We start from the raw sequence: 15,194 nt of genomic DNA, 5'->3' as shown, positions 1-15,194 counted from the left end.
TCAAGCAAACTTTCGGATTTTACTCTTTCTCATTGAAGTAAGTACATGAATTCTTATTTAATATATTTGAATATTGTGATTATGACTATGAGTAACTAAATTCCATAACTAGGGTTGTGGGAACCATAGGCAAATAATGAGATAAAAATCTAACTAAAATAACAATTCTAGAATGGTGTCTTGCATGTACTAATAATTCTTTTGCTTAGAAGTCTTTTTAACGGATGGCCAACGTTAGAACTCGCCTTAATGCTACTTGCCGGACCAAGGAGGTAGATAATAGGAAAAGAATTATCAACATAGATTTAGTGTATACTATCTAATAGGCTAGTATTGATTGGTACGAGGTAATAACTTAGTCAAAAATCGAATACGATGCTTAATATGAGGTAAAGATAAGGGTTAGGATAGCAACACACGTAGCCGGACCAAGGTGCGGAGTGTGATTTTCTAGATGCCGGACGAAGGATTTAGAGATACATAACTTATCACTTTGAATGCAAGATACTAGGAAAGAATTGTTATAGTTAGAATTATCAAGTTATGAACCTGTGGGGAACACGTAAACCCTAGTTACTTTGATTAATTGATTAAAATCCAACATTCAAAGCTGTTATGTGTCTCTTTCAATTGCGTTAGTTATTTTCATCCATTTAGAAATAGAAACCCCCTTTTATTGTTTTTACTTTCCAAGGAAGTCATTGACCAAACAATAGTAATAACAGGTTGAAGTTAAGTCTAGACTGTTTTCCTCGTAGGAACGATCCCAACCTCACTAATTGGGTTATTTACTTGACACGACCGCTTTACTTCTTATTTGAGAAGTAAGTTTGAGCGTATCACGGAGCAACCAGTAAAGGTAGTACCTAATCAAGATTATTCAATTATTAATTCGAGAGATGTACCCAAAGGTGGTGTAGAATTGAGAAGCTAGTAGATGTAGTGGTGGGGGAGGTAGTTACTTAATTTTCAATAAGTCAAAGTCAATAGCTAGAATTGTCAGGTTTAGGTTAGAGGGCGAGCTAGATGATGTTAGGAGAACTATAAAGAAGGTTGAAGTGAAGGAGGTAACAATAAATGTCGTCCAGTGTTGATTTTTCATCTCCCTAGAATATCTTGTAGATTTCCATAATTTACTAGTTATATGATCATCCGGCCACCTAGTCGCGGTTTGTGGAATTATAGTTACATGTACCTTTTTTCCATTAGAATTCTGTGTTGTTAATTGAAGAAGGCCTAAATTTGACCAAGTGTTAAATGACTGACGTTGACAAGGTTGTTGGCAGTCGAAGTGGGAAACTAATTAGTTTTCAAAGATGGAACCCCTTACAATAAGAGTATGACAAACTTATTTGTTTGAAAGTCTTCTCAATTTCTAGCTTCATTAGCAATCCTGATTTTCTACTCTTCATTTACAATTTAGAGCCTCATTAGCAATGTTGGTTGCGTGTGATATTTATTTTTCTCTTACAAATGCATTTTGACTTCCCGTCACCAATTTCTCAATCACTGTTTGGAGCTTGTTTGCTAAAAGCTTTGATTCTATCTTGTAAATGCTGTTAATAATGTTTATTGGATGTGAAAGTCACATTGACAAATTTGACTATGCAACAATGTTGATGATATATAGTGTTTCAAAGCTTTGAGGATCTCTTACTTAACAACTGTTGTAAATGTTATCATTCAAACACTGGCTTCTTTGTTCTTCCAACTTCCCAAATACCTCCTTATCCCATGTAGAGATTCTTTACTACTCTAGAGAGATATTCTACTATATATTTTTCATAAATAGCTAGAAATACAAATAATATTTGAAGAGTATTTACCAAAACGGGTTTTTTTCCATAAATAAATGAAATTTTTTACGTTTGCTGGTAAATATTATAAATACACTTGAATTTAGGGCGTAATTAAATCGAGTCCGAAGCCTAAAGAGTACACAATATTAACAAAAATTCTAAAACGGTATATGAAATTTTATATTAACCAAAACGGTAAAATCGCTGCACCAACAGCGACTTACCCCACCGGAAAAAGCAAAATCGCTGCAGAGGCAGCGATTTTGCAAAATCTGATTTTTTCTTTTAAAAAAATGAAATCGTTGCCCCTGCAGCGATTTCCTTAATTTTTTTTTATGAAATCGCTGCTCCCAGCAGCGATTTCTTTATTTTTTTTTAAATTTTTTTTTTGAAATCGCTTTTTTTTTTCTATAAATCGCTGCTTAGGCAGCGATTTCATTTTTTTAAAAAGAAAAAGTCAGATTTTGCAAAATCGCTGCAGAGGCAGCGATTTTGCTTTTTCCGGTGGGGTAAGTCGTTGTTGGTGCAGCGATTTTACTGTTTTGGTTAATATAAAATTAATAACAGATAGTATTAAATAAATAGTATAAAATAATATTAGTATTTACTGTGTACTAATTCTAGTCCTATTAGGATTAGTACTCCTTAATCCTAGTCCTATTAGGATTAGTACTCCTTCCTATATCTCCTATATATATCTCCCATGTATTCCCTTAACACTTCAATACAATCAATATTCCAAGGGTTATCGCTGTCTTGACCCAGAAACTCATAAAGTCTACATATCTCGTCATGTCAAATTTGTCGAAATTGAGTTTCCCTACGAGTCTATTTCCTCCTCCACAAATACATCATTCATTGGCGTCCTTCCCCTTTTTCCAACATACTCACAGGGTCCCTCACCACCTTCCCCCACACCTCCACCCACTACCCAACCACCCCTCATCACCCCTTCGACCGTCACCCACAATACACCCGCAACCACCACCCACACTCACAACCAACCCGAACCACCCCATACCCACAACATCTCCAGCCCGATCCGTTTTGGGTCCTTCCCGGCCACCCCCGAATCACCACCGCCCGTGCCACCCCCCAATACTCATCCCATGTTAACCCGTGGCAAAGCCGGTATCTTTAAACCCAAAACCTTTCAGGCTACCATACTACCAAATACACCCCTTCCCGATAGTGAACCAACAACCTACTCTGTTGCCTCAAAAAATGCTTATTGGCGTCATGCTATGGATGACGAGTTTAAGGCTTTGACTGATCAGAAAACTTGGGTTCTTGTACCTAAGCCCCATGGGCGGCACCCAGTGGGCTGTAAATGGGTGTACAAAATTAAACACAATGCGGATGGCAGTATTTCCAGGTACAAGGCTCGTTTGGTTGCTAAAGGCTACAATCAGGAGTATGGGCTTGATTACTCCGAGACATTCAGTCCTGTTATTCGGCAGGAAACCATTCGCCTGGTACTGTCACTCGCCGTGCGCAACAATTGGCTCATCAATCAGTTGGATGTTTCCAATGCTTTTCTTCATGGCATGCTTGATGAAACTATCTACATGACGCAACCACCGGGCTATGTTGATCCCCGCTTCCCTCAACATGTTTGCAAACTCCAGAAGTCTCTGTATGGGCTCAAGCAAGCCCCCCGTGCTTGGTACACACGTCTGAAAACGTTCCTCCAGGGACTCGGCTTCACGTGTTGCGTACACGACACGAGTCTGTTTACTCGACATTCAGCACACGGTACAGTCATTCTTCTTGTCTATGTAGATGATATCATTATTACAGGCTCTACTGCAGCTCTCATTCAGGATGTCACTCGAGCTATGCATACTACCTTCAAAATGAAGGACCTTGGCCCGTTACATTATTTTCTGGGAATGGAGGTTTCTCGGACAGGCAGCGGCTTGTTTCTTCATCAGTCAAAATATGCTCGAGATCTGTTGCAGAAAGCTGGACTGGAAAAATGCACCAGTCAACCAACACCGATGGCAGTCTCTTCGTCTACGAATGGAGCCGACACCCCCTTTGCCGATATCACCCACTTCCGCAGCCTCATTGGGGCTCTACAGTATCTGGCCATTACCCGTCCTGACATCCAGTTTGCTGTCAACCGAGTTGCTCAGCGCATGCATCAACCAAGTGAACATGATTACCATTGTCTAAAACGCATTCTCAGGTACATTTTTGGCACTCTTGGTCGTGGTTTACTCATTCGACCCGGGGACTTGGAGCTTCGGGGTTTCTCAGATTCAGATTGGGCGAATGATAAAAATGACAGAAAATCTACATCGGGGTTTCTCGTTTTTTTGGGGCCGAACCTGATCTCCTGGTGTACAAAAAAACAACCCAAGGTCTCTCGGTCCTCGACTGAAGCTGAATACCGCGCCCTTGCTCTTCTTGCTGCTGAGACCATGTGGGTCACATATATTCTTCGCGAACTCCGCGCCACTCACACTGTTCCTGCTCTCTATTGTGACAACAAATCAACCATCTGTGTGGCCAAGAATTCCGTCCTACACACCAGAATGAAGCATGTTGATACCGATTGTCTCTTTGTTCGCGGTGAAGTTCAGGCCGGCACCATGACTGTGCAGTATGTACCCACTGAAGAACAACCGACTGATATTCTCACCAAGCCTCTCCCGAGCCGACAGCACGATTACCTCAGTTCCAAGCTTCCGTTCGCTTCCGCTCAGCTCAGCTTGAGGGGGGATAATAACAGATAGTATTAAATAAATAGTATAAAATAATATTAATATTTACTGTGTACTAATCCTAGTCCTATTAGGATTAGTACTCCTCAATCCTAGTCCTATTAGGATTAGTACTCCTTCCTATATCTCCTATATATATCTCCCATGTATTCCCTTAACACTTCAATACAATCAATATTCCTTCAAAAATTTTATATACCGTTTTAGAATTTTTGTTAATATTTTGTACCCTTTAGGCTCCGATCTCTAATTAAATCTCTCATTAGTAACAAAAAATATTGATTTCTTCTCTCAAAAATTGCAATTATGTTTTCAACAGGGTTTGTATCCCATGACTGCTTCAAGAACTCTTTTGTTACCAATTGTTTCTTCTTCTTTAACCATTCACTTCAATTTCAGTATAGTACAACAATTTTGGTATATGATCAAACATCCGTATACTGGGTGAAATACGGGAATGTTCAACCAAGTTGACCCAAATTATTATTCATCTTTCCGGTACCATGATCTATGAGAAACTCCATCACGCTATATCACAACTGTTAATGGACGAGTTTGAAGATCAACAACACGTTATAATTTGAACAAGCAACTCGTAAGTTGCAAAGTATCATGACTCCTGAGAAGTCCGAGGTATGTGTGGATGTGGACTTACAGATTGATCACTATTGTTAGCGTTGGAAGAATCATCATCTATGGATGGAATGGTACCGGCTAGTGAATCGTCAATAGAGTTGATAGAGCCGATGAAAGAAATAGCAACGATGGGTGTTTGGTATGTCTAGATGAGCACTGCGGTTGCCTTGCTCTCATACGTTTCATGCTCACTGTATTACCAAGTGGTTACAGAATAGTCATTACTGTCCGCTTTGCCGCTTTCAGATGCCAACAGATTAGACAAAAATTTTTTTGTAGTAGATTATATTGCTAAGTTGATATTCAATGTATGCACTAATACTGTACCAAAAGAATTGGTGGTGTTGGAATAATATGTTATATGGTTTGGATGGTTTCAAAATGTGTAATTAATTAGTATATGGTTTGATATCTTATGAAGTGTATAATTATTAATTATTAGCTTTCAATTTACATTATTATTCTACTTCTTTTATTTGTGGTGTTGTACATATAGTCCTTTTAATGTTTGTTAATATTGTTTCTATTTTCTAATTATTACTTGAAAATACATTATTATCATGCCGCATTAAATTATTGGAGAAGTAATACCATTATTTTATAAGTGTTTTCTTTTTTAATTCAATCGAAAACCAAATTGTTATGAATCAAAAGTAAAAAGAAAACCGAAAATCAATAAAAAAAAATTATGTTATTGGTATAGATATTGATCGAACGTATTCCAAAATCAAAATAGATAAATCAAATGAATTAAACATAAAATTGAAACCAACACCTATACTATTAAACCATTGATAATAATTTAACAACCATCGTGTTAACCATTCAACTAAAAACCTAATTTGTCTAATTAAAAAATGAATGAATTGAGGGCTTCTATGCAAGTGTGGAGCTACTCGGAGTTCCGGTAGAGATGGCTTCGTCGGCGAGTGCTACGGTGGCAACTCATTAAAAAATGAAGAAAAACAAAATAGAAAATAGAATAAAGTATAACTAATACTTTTCTGCCACCCTTTTGGTGATGAAATGTGTATATCAAAAATCTGGCAAAACAAATACAGCTAAGGGAAACTCAAGCATTACTTCCAGAATCTATCTTCTATATAATTTTTCCCCTAACAAATGTCGTTAACTTGTACACCTGATCGTTCCATCATCTAACTAAAATCGGAATGTTATCTATAACTAAAACATCTGTCATTCAACTTTTGCCACTACTACACCAGGGATGCTGGTCTCAGCAACCGTCTCCCTTACAAACCTGCAAGGAAAACACACAAGTTATAACAAGCCTGCCTCCAACTATTAACACTACTACCTTGTGGATACAGAAAGACAGCAGCTATTAAGAGGAAGAAGAGCATACTTTTCCAACTTATCTCGAGATGACTGCAAAGTGTAGACAGCCAGGATGAAGGAAAGCACTACTCCTGCATGCGCATCCATAGCAATAGATTAATTAAATAGGATAACAACCAAACTGGAAGAATTGCTGTTATAATGAAGTATTGAGGTGTCAACTGAATATTCCCTAAATATTCATTAGACCTTGGTTGCTCATATCCTTCAAAATTATTGCCGCATTGGTGTTTATCTGACGGGTCAACCTAGCTTGAGTGCACTGAAAATGGGTGTGGGTGTAGGAGTGGGTGCTCGGTACTTTGGTTAAGTATTTCAGTTTTCAGTTTCCCGAAGGCATATCCCGAAGTAAGTTCGGTTCGGTTCGGTCGATTCTCCTCGTTCTGTTTCATTTCAATTCTCAGCATGGGCCTGGTATGCTACACTATTTTCTACTTAACAATGGGCTATTTGACTTTTAAGTGACTAAATTATGTATATAAGTAAAATCATATAAAATACCTAAAGAGCAAAGGTTCATACGAGTAATATCTAGATTTCTATTTGTAATATGTCCTTCAATTCTTAAAATTTTGTTTTCAAGGAACATATTAGTCATATTGCTCTTCTCTAGTTCTTTGAGAAGATTTCATTATGCTAAAGTCTAGCCTCCACTTCTCTTATGCAAACTAATTATCATTTAACTTCTGAAACCTGCATTACAACCGGAATGGACTAAAAACGAAGCTAAAGGCCAACATGTTCAGCCAAGGCAAACAAATGTAACAATTAACAAGACTAGCACAAACTGGAAAATTGTGATTAGAATTAGGGTTGCTGGTTTGGGCTCATATCTCATAAGAAATAAAATATATAATTATATAATAAAATAGTTTGGTGTTTCGGTTTAACCGAAATACCGAGACTCTAAAACCATAAGCAGAACCGTAGATCGAACTTCTAAAATATTAAAAGCGAAACCAGATTAATGAATGCTTTGACTACCTACATGGGAACTGCACTGGATCTAGTCAACCTAACTTGAGTGCTTTGCTACACCTATGGCCAAGAAATATTGTTGATTGGGTATTTGGTTTGATTTTTAGTTTATGCCCCACATATATACATATTCACATGAAGTCCTAGAACACTTTTCTATCATACGAGTTAGTTATGTATAAAATATCAAGTGTTTTACAAATAATTAATTATTTTAGCTTTTTTAATAAGGAATTACTATAGCTTTAATCTAGTGACTTCAATTAATTGTAGAAACCTATACTTCGGTGGCGTCGTAATTGACTGTCATATTAACACTCATACCCATAACAGTATCCTAAGGATTAAGTGATGACGAATCTAACTTCAAGCCCATATGCATAAGACCATAGCACATTGAACATATAAAAGATGTTATTAACTTCTTTTGTTTTTGATAAATAAAAGTGCTATTAACTTCTATATACCTCACTAAAGATTAACAGCTAGTACATACAAATCTTGGTTCCCAAAAGAGAATGATGTCTGACCAATTAAGTCAGGAAACATAATGCTAGCAACAAACCAAGAATTGAGACAGTACTACATTCAATAGAATTAAATTGAAGCTTCTGAAATTCAAAGAAGCACTTTAGCTTACTCTATAAAAAAAAAAAAAAAACTTTATAAAAAAAAAGACATGCCCTTCAGCTTCTGACACTGTGCTACATTCAATAGAAATTAAATTGAAGCTTATAAAATTCAGAGAAGCCCTTTAGCTTATTTTATCAAAAAAAAAAAAGAGAGAGAAGCCCTCAGCTTAGCATGAATTTACCTGATCCAAAGAGAACATAAAATCCCGACGCCACATCTATCTCCGACTGCTCTTCCCTTAAATTAATGAAAACTTATTGTCAGCAAAAATAATAAGCAGAATAAAGAAAAAGTAAAACCGAAAGTTGAAAGATAAATTGTTCGCAGCAGTGTTTTGGGAAGCGAGAAGCGAAAAAAAGCGACGAGGGCTTGCTTCACAGAAGCGTGAAGCGTGAAGCGAAGCGCGCGCTTTTTAAAAAAAAGCGACATTTAGTATAAAAATAAAAAAAATATTAAATAACTAAATAGAGGTAATATAGTCTTAGATTGAAAAAATTACATAGGCAAAAATACTCATAAGTCATAACATATAAAGCAAAAAATCAAAAACATAATTAAATCACAAAGATTCAAACTCCTATTCTTCAACAAGGCTGCTAGACTGATCACAAAAAAAAAAAGCAAAATAATTGGAAAAAAAAACAGAGGAGGCAACAGTCACTAATTAGAAACAGAGCAGGCAGCAGAGATGAAGAAGAAGAAAAAACTAGACAAGTCGAAACTCAAAGAGATGAAGAGATGAAGCACAGGTGAAGATTGTATATTTCAGGAGAAAAGAAACTCATAGAGATGAACTAATAAACATTAGCTAAAAAAGAGATGAACAAAAAGTTACCTGCAGTCGCGGTCGAGGTTGAAGAGAGAGGCAGCCTCAGTCGAGATCGTCAGGAGAGAAAGAAGGGAAAGAAGTATTGTGAAAGAAGAGTCGGGAGGAGTGAAAGAAGGGAAAGAGTCGTGAAAGAAGAGTCATGAGGAGAGAGAAGGTTATATTTCAGATTATTTTTTTAAAAAAAAACCTATTTTTAAAAAAAAAAAACTAATTGTCGCTTTTTTTATAAAAAGCGCGCTTTATTGCGCTTTTGCCTTAGGGTCGCTTCTCGCTTCTTCATCTGAAGCGAGAGCTTTTTTCAGATCGCCTCGCCTCAAGATAAAAAAGCGCACAAGGGTCGCCTCGCTTTGAAGCGCGCTTTTCTGCGCTTTTCACAACACTGGTTCGCAGAAATTTAAAAGATCAAATAAGTTGCCTTATTAGCTAGAGAAGTTGCCAAATGGATATTAACTATATAATGCAGATATTGAAGCAATCAACACCAATAATCCAAAGTTTCTTAGCATAAAAAGAAACTCTTAATTAAGCCAAAACATGTCCTATCACAGTTGTTCATATCATCATCTTTCAAACAACATGATAAAAGGAATCTTTAGCAGCAAAAGCAAGACAACCACAGTATGATCTCTGCTGTAAAGGACGGAGCATTTCCGTGTGGTTTATGCATTTGTTAAAAACACACTTTTACAGACGCAACCCACCAAAAGAAAGGTTAGCGACACAAGAACAGGAAGCACCCTAAGTAAAAATTAGCACATTCTCGTCAGATTAGGAGACTCAATCAGTGTATTCGGCATCAAAATCCCTGTAAATTATAAGTTTCTTATTTATATTCCCATTGTGAGGTAGTAGTAGTAGTAGCAGTATATTGTTTTTGATGAAAATTAATTATTCTCCGCCATTTTATTGGCCCAGGACTCTTTGTTGCAGAAAGAACCATGGATGATTCTGTTGAACCTTTTTTTGAGAAATGGTAAGGTCGAACCTTCTTAGATCTAGTTCAATACATTGAATGAAGCCAACAAATCCTTAGTTGCAGACTCTTCACTTTTGATACCGCACCCGTCTCAGATTCTTCAAAAATACACTACTTTTGGCGAATCTGACACGCACCCATTGGCATTTTTGGAGAGTCCGAGCAACAAACATCAAATCGAACTTCCGAAGTAGCGCTCATTGCATTCTGAACTGTAATCCTCTAGTTAGGACCACAACCTCCAACAGAACCTGGATAATGTCTGACTGCACCAAACTGCAGAACACCTTTGACAATAAGGTCCAGAAAGAAGAAGAATGGAGACTAGTTTATTATTTCCGACATATGACACTGTTAATTTCCCCATGTCAGTAGGCTCTCGCTTTCACCACCTGTGTACTACAACCATGCTGTTAGTTTCTAAATCATCCACTAACCACCGTTTCCATCCTCCTGCTTTACACACCAACTATCCAAGCTACAACTATAATGGACTGATAAAAAATATCAATTTTTTTAATGCAGCATATGAAAAATCACATGCTTAGGGGCACAGAAATGACAAACTGATCATCCAACAGATCAGTAATTCTCCTATAAGGAGAAAATCCTAAATAGAACCTACTTTCAGTGTTGTGGGTAATTCAGAGTATTACAGAAGACTGTATCTAATCAGATAATGTATATAAGCATTGTTAAGGGGTCCACATCGGTAGAGGGATGGGAATTTGATCTCCTTATATGGACTTGGACAAACCTCTCCTCATGAGCTAGCTTTTGGGGTCGAGTTAGGTTCAGGTGCCACATCGTAACATGGTATTAGAGCCAGACCCATCCCAATTTACTGTTCATCGATGTTGAGGCCCCATTTTGAAGTTTTCACACTCCAATTGAGGTCTAGGCATGCAAATGAGTGTTAAGGAGTCCCATATCGGTAGAGGGATGAGAACTTGGTCACTTTATATAAACTTGGAAAAATCTCTCCTCATGAGCTAGCTTTTGGGGTTGAGTTAGACACAGGTGTCATATCTTAAAGGTACATTTATAGGTTGCGGTTTTGTAGAGATCAATAAGATTCTATTATATTAGTTGCAATTCTCTCAACAAGTATTTATATCAATTATTGTTGAGTTATGGTATATAAGACAATGGCATCAGAGCGTCGTCGAAAGTGAGTAATATCTCGATGGAGTTGTCGAAAGTGAGTAATATCTCGATGGAGTTGGAAATGTGCCTTCGCTGGAAGTGGTCGCTGCTCCATCTTTGGTGATTGAGATGTGGAAGGTGACTGTTACAAAACTAGGATGAAGAACCAACAACTAACAACAACCAACACTCCGGTAAATGGAGTAGATATGTGTGAGGCTCATGCACCAGCAGAATTTTTGCGGCAGCAATCTGCCTGACAGTGCATGGCGACGCGACTTGGCATTTTTTCGGTCCTTGATTCACTCCTGAGTTTGCCTCTTCGTTTCTGCCCAAGCTGTGGAGGTTCTCTGACCAACCAACCCCAGCTGTCCCTAATTTTTCTCGATCAGACCTGGTTAGATCGTTCCTTTTGCTTCATTTTTTCTTTCTGCTCCTCAGATGTTTGAGTGATGTGCTCAAGTGGAAGTTCTTTGGGTCTGACTACTTATCTGACACGTTAGAGTGGACTTTTTTTTTCCTTTGGGTAATCTTCTCTGATTTACTGATTGGTCATACCATGTGAAATTTTGCTGGGTCTATCTCCTGCAGCTGATACTTTTATCTGCGTTAGGGGTACTCTTTGGTGAAGTTGTTGATATTCTCATTCTGTTGCAAGTTCTTTTTTTTCAGATTCAGAAAAATATTTGAGAGAAAGGGAGGAAGAATAAAAAATGATGGTGTTCTCGTTAAGGTAGATGAGTCTGCAAAATTCTTTTGTATTTTTTTTTCCGACTATTGTTTTCTTTAAGATCTTATATGACAAAGAAAATTACTGGCCAAGGACATGTATGATGTATCTGACGGTATCTACATCCTTATTGAATGGGTGCCTTGATTGGTTACTTGATCAAGTGTCACATCTCCATTTGAAGCACATTGTCTGTTAGAGCATCCTTCTCTCCTAGTTGAAGAAACTTCGTCCACAGTTTCATGTTGTTTCTGCATTGTATTGTGGATTGTGTAAATTTGCCAAACATCATAGTAGCTCGTTAAGCACAAGGGTTACAAACAAGATGAGTTTATTTTCGAGTTAGTTGATTATGATGTTTGGGAACTATGTCCTATTGTGTCCAAAGGTAGGTAGAATATTTGCTACCTTTATGGATGATTCTTTTTTTGGATGAGGTGGGTTTACTTTATAAGGAACCAATCTGAAGTATTTTTCCATTTGTGGCTTTTATACAAAGTTAAAATCTAATTTAATACTATTGTGTGCATACTAAGGGCCCATTTAGCATGTGAGATGAAATCATACAAGATGAAGTTAAAGTTTTGTTTGGACATGCAATTTGAATTTTTTAAGATGTATTTTTTGCTCATAAATATAAATTTCACATAAGTTGTGAAAACTATCGAAATTGCCCCACTTATTCATAAAATCTTACCGACTAAGCAAAAGTTCATAACAAAAGTATGATACACCATTACTAAGCTATTTTAAGAAAATTACAACATTTATTAATTGAACTTTTTTTGATGACCGTGGTGTCTGGGTCAACTTTCGCAGGTCAATTGACATTTTTTGTCACCGTTAGAGATTGAACCTAAGACCTCATGGCTCTCAACCACTTCATTAACCACTAGGCCACACCATTGAGCACTTCATTGACAACATTTATTGATTAAAATTTAATTAAATAAAACAATAAAATGACATGAATTGTAATGTACTACCCTTTAATATAAGTTGTTTATTGGTCAATATCATTAATAACTAGATCTTCATGTTAATATTCGTGAATATTTCATCACTCTTTATGTATTCTTGCAAGAAATTATGTAGATATAAAATAGTGGATTTTTTTTTAACAAAATATAAAATTGTGGGTCAATTATTATATTTGAAAAATGTGAAATCAGGATATGAAATTCTCAAATCAAGCTTTTAGGAAAATTCGGGATTTCATCTCATGATTTGAAATCATATAATGATATTGCATGTCCAAACGCCTACTATGAAGTGATAACACTAATGAGTACAAGGCTACAAGCCACTAAGAATGGGATTATCCACCGTCTGTTGTTGATATAGCCTCTCAAAATGGAGTGTTATGAAAATGGAGTTATAGAGAGGAAAAATAGTCATCTATTTGAGACAACGCAGGCAATATTGTTCCAAAAGAAAGCACCTAAACACTTTCGGGCTGACGTAGTTTCTACAATTTGTTTTATAAATAATTGCATGCCATTTAGCATGATTGCTTTGGAATCTCTTACAATGTTCTGTTAGAAAACACATGTTATGTTCGAGATGGCTGACTATCTATTACCAAGTTGGACCTGAAGGCCTTGAAGTGTGTTTTCTTGGGCTATTCTTGTCTTTAGAAGGGACACCATTGTTACTTTCTATCACTTGACAGATATTTGGTGTCAACTTATGTGGTATTTACATCTCCTATTGACTATTGATCATGAACCGACTATTGATACATGTCCTACATCAATCCGTTCATCATTGAATCCTCCTTAAGAAAATTTTTACCTCTCTCTTTCTCTTCGCAAAGTACAAGTTAGTGCAAATCCACAAATTCTATTATTGATTGTATTCTTAGGACCATTTATCTTATACATTTAGTTCTGTGATGCCTCTCTAGATTCTATCTTTACACCTTAAAGTCCAAAACAATGAAGGAAGCCTTGAAACATTTTTGATGGTATAATGCTATGCTTGGGCTACATTGCTTTAGATGAAAATCCCACATAGAATTTGGTGCATTTACCCAAAGGAGAAACGCAATGGGATGTACAAGTGGGTTTTTGCAATCAAAGTTAATCTGGATGGTTTTGTGGCAAGGGAAGACCTATGGCTAAAAGATCTGCTTATCCTTATGGGGTGGATAATCTCAACTATGAATCGAGCTAATATTACTTTTGTAGCAAGTGTTGTTAGTCAATACTCGTGTTTGTTTTGCAGATTTCGATTAGGCTGGAGCCAGAATTGATAGAATACCCACTACAGACTATTGTGTCTTTGTTGGAAGGAAATTGGTATTATGGAGGAGTAAGAAGCAAACTGTTGTACTTCAATCAAGTGTGAAATCCAAGTACAAAGCTATGGCTAAGTCCACATGTGAAAAATGTGGATCTATCACCTTATAGATGAAGTTAGTTTGAAACATTTATCACGAACAAAAATTGGTGTAATAACAAGACTGCTCTATACATAATTTAGTGTATCACGCAAGAACTAAATATATTGAAGTTGTATGTTACTTAATCCGCGAGAAAATTCAAGAGAATCTGGTCTCCACTGGCTAAGATAAGACAGGAGAACAATTGAGTGATATATTTACTAAGGCCTTAAATGGGAATGGAGTTGAATATCTTTATATCAAGTTGGGCACGAGTAACATCTATACACCAAAATTGAGGAGATAGTTTTATCAAATATTGTATCTAGTTGGATATTGTATATAAGTACATATAAAAGCTATAGTTTAGTAGGGATTTTAATACCTTACTTAGTGCTCCTCTTTAAAGTAGACATCTAAATACCAAGTATAGCTTGCAACAACCTATCTTCCAAGACATGACGATTCTTTGGGTGTTAATTTACCTACTATACATTTATAGTACTTATTGTTGAGTAATAATAGGATGTAAGAAATTCCTCCAATACTTCTCAAACAATCACAGGGTAGAATCATCCAGCTTATCAAGAGGCTATTCACACTTGTTGCCAAAAAGAAAAGTTATGCTAAGAAGATTAATTTAAGAGAAAGTTACCATGTATATCTAGCAAGCACGTGCTTTGGCCAGTGTTGAGGATCCCAAAAGTGTTTGCCTATATCAGGATGAAGTTCAATATCTGTCCACAAATACATCAGATCTTATTATGTCAGTAAAGATTAAATCATTGAGAGGAAAAAATAGAATGTTTAGCACACCAAGTTTGCTAGAACATCATGATAAAGCAATCAACCAATAAAAGAGAATATGAGGAAGTGAAGATGGAAGTTCTTTAGTGTGTCCTCAGCCTATTAACTAGTTGAAGGCCACTAGAGGAGTTCTTCATCTTGCATTCAGTATCTTTATGTGAGAAATGGGGGGGGGGGGGGGGGGGAACA

At 36.7% G+C, this 15,194-nt stretch overlaps 1 protein-coding gene and 1 pseudogene across 2 annotated transcripts in view; one reads left to right on the top strand and one right to left on the bottom strand.

Moving 5' to 3' along the window:
- Nucleotides 1-4,734: 4,734 nt before the first annotated feature.
- Nucleotides 4,735-5,617, top strand: LOC114076534 (annotated as a pseudogene).
- A 518-nt stretch (nt 5,618-6,135) lies between these two features.
- LOC107014440 overlaps nt 6,136-15,194 on the bottom strand; it is a 31,103-nt gene continuing 22,044 nt past the window's right edge. For both annotated transcript variants that reach the window (XM_027915805.1, XM_015214355.2), the window contains exons 7-10: nt 14,854-14,935; nt 8,316-8,371; nt 6,531-6,594; nt 6,136-6,425 (exon numbers count right to left, since the gene is read on the bottom strand). In XM_027915805.1, the coding sequence (XP_027771606.1) occupies nt 6,362-6,425; nt 6,531-6,594; nt 8,316-8,371; nt 14,854-14,935 (266 nt within the window). In that variant the 3' untranslated portion in view covers nt 6,136-6,361. The remainder of the gene's footprint in view (nt 6,426-6,530; nt 6,595-8,315; nt 8,372-14,853; nt 14,936-15,194) is intronic.

Source organism: Solanum pennellii, chromosome 3, assembly GCF_001406875.1.
Source record: "Solanum pennellii chromosome 3, SPENNV200".
In the NCBI taxonomy this organism is placed as follows: domain Eukaryota; kingdom Viridiplantae; phylum Streptophyta; class Magnoliopsida; order Solanales; family Solanaceae; genus Solanum; species Solanum pennellii.
This window is presented reverse-complemented; position numbering and strand designations above follow the sequence as displayed.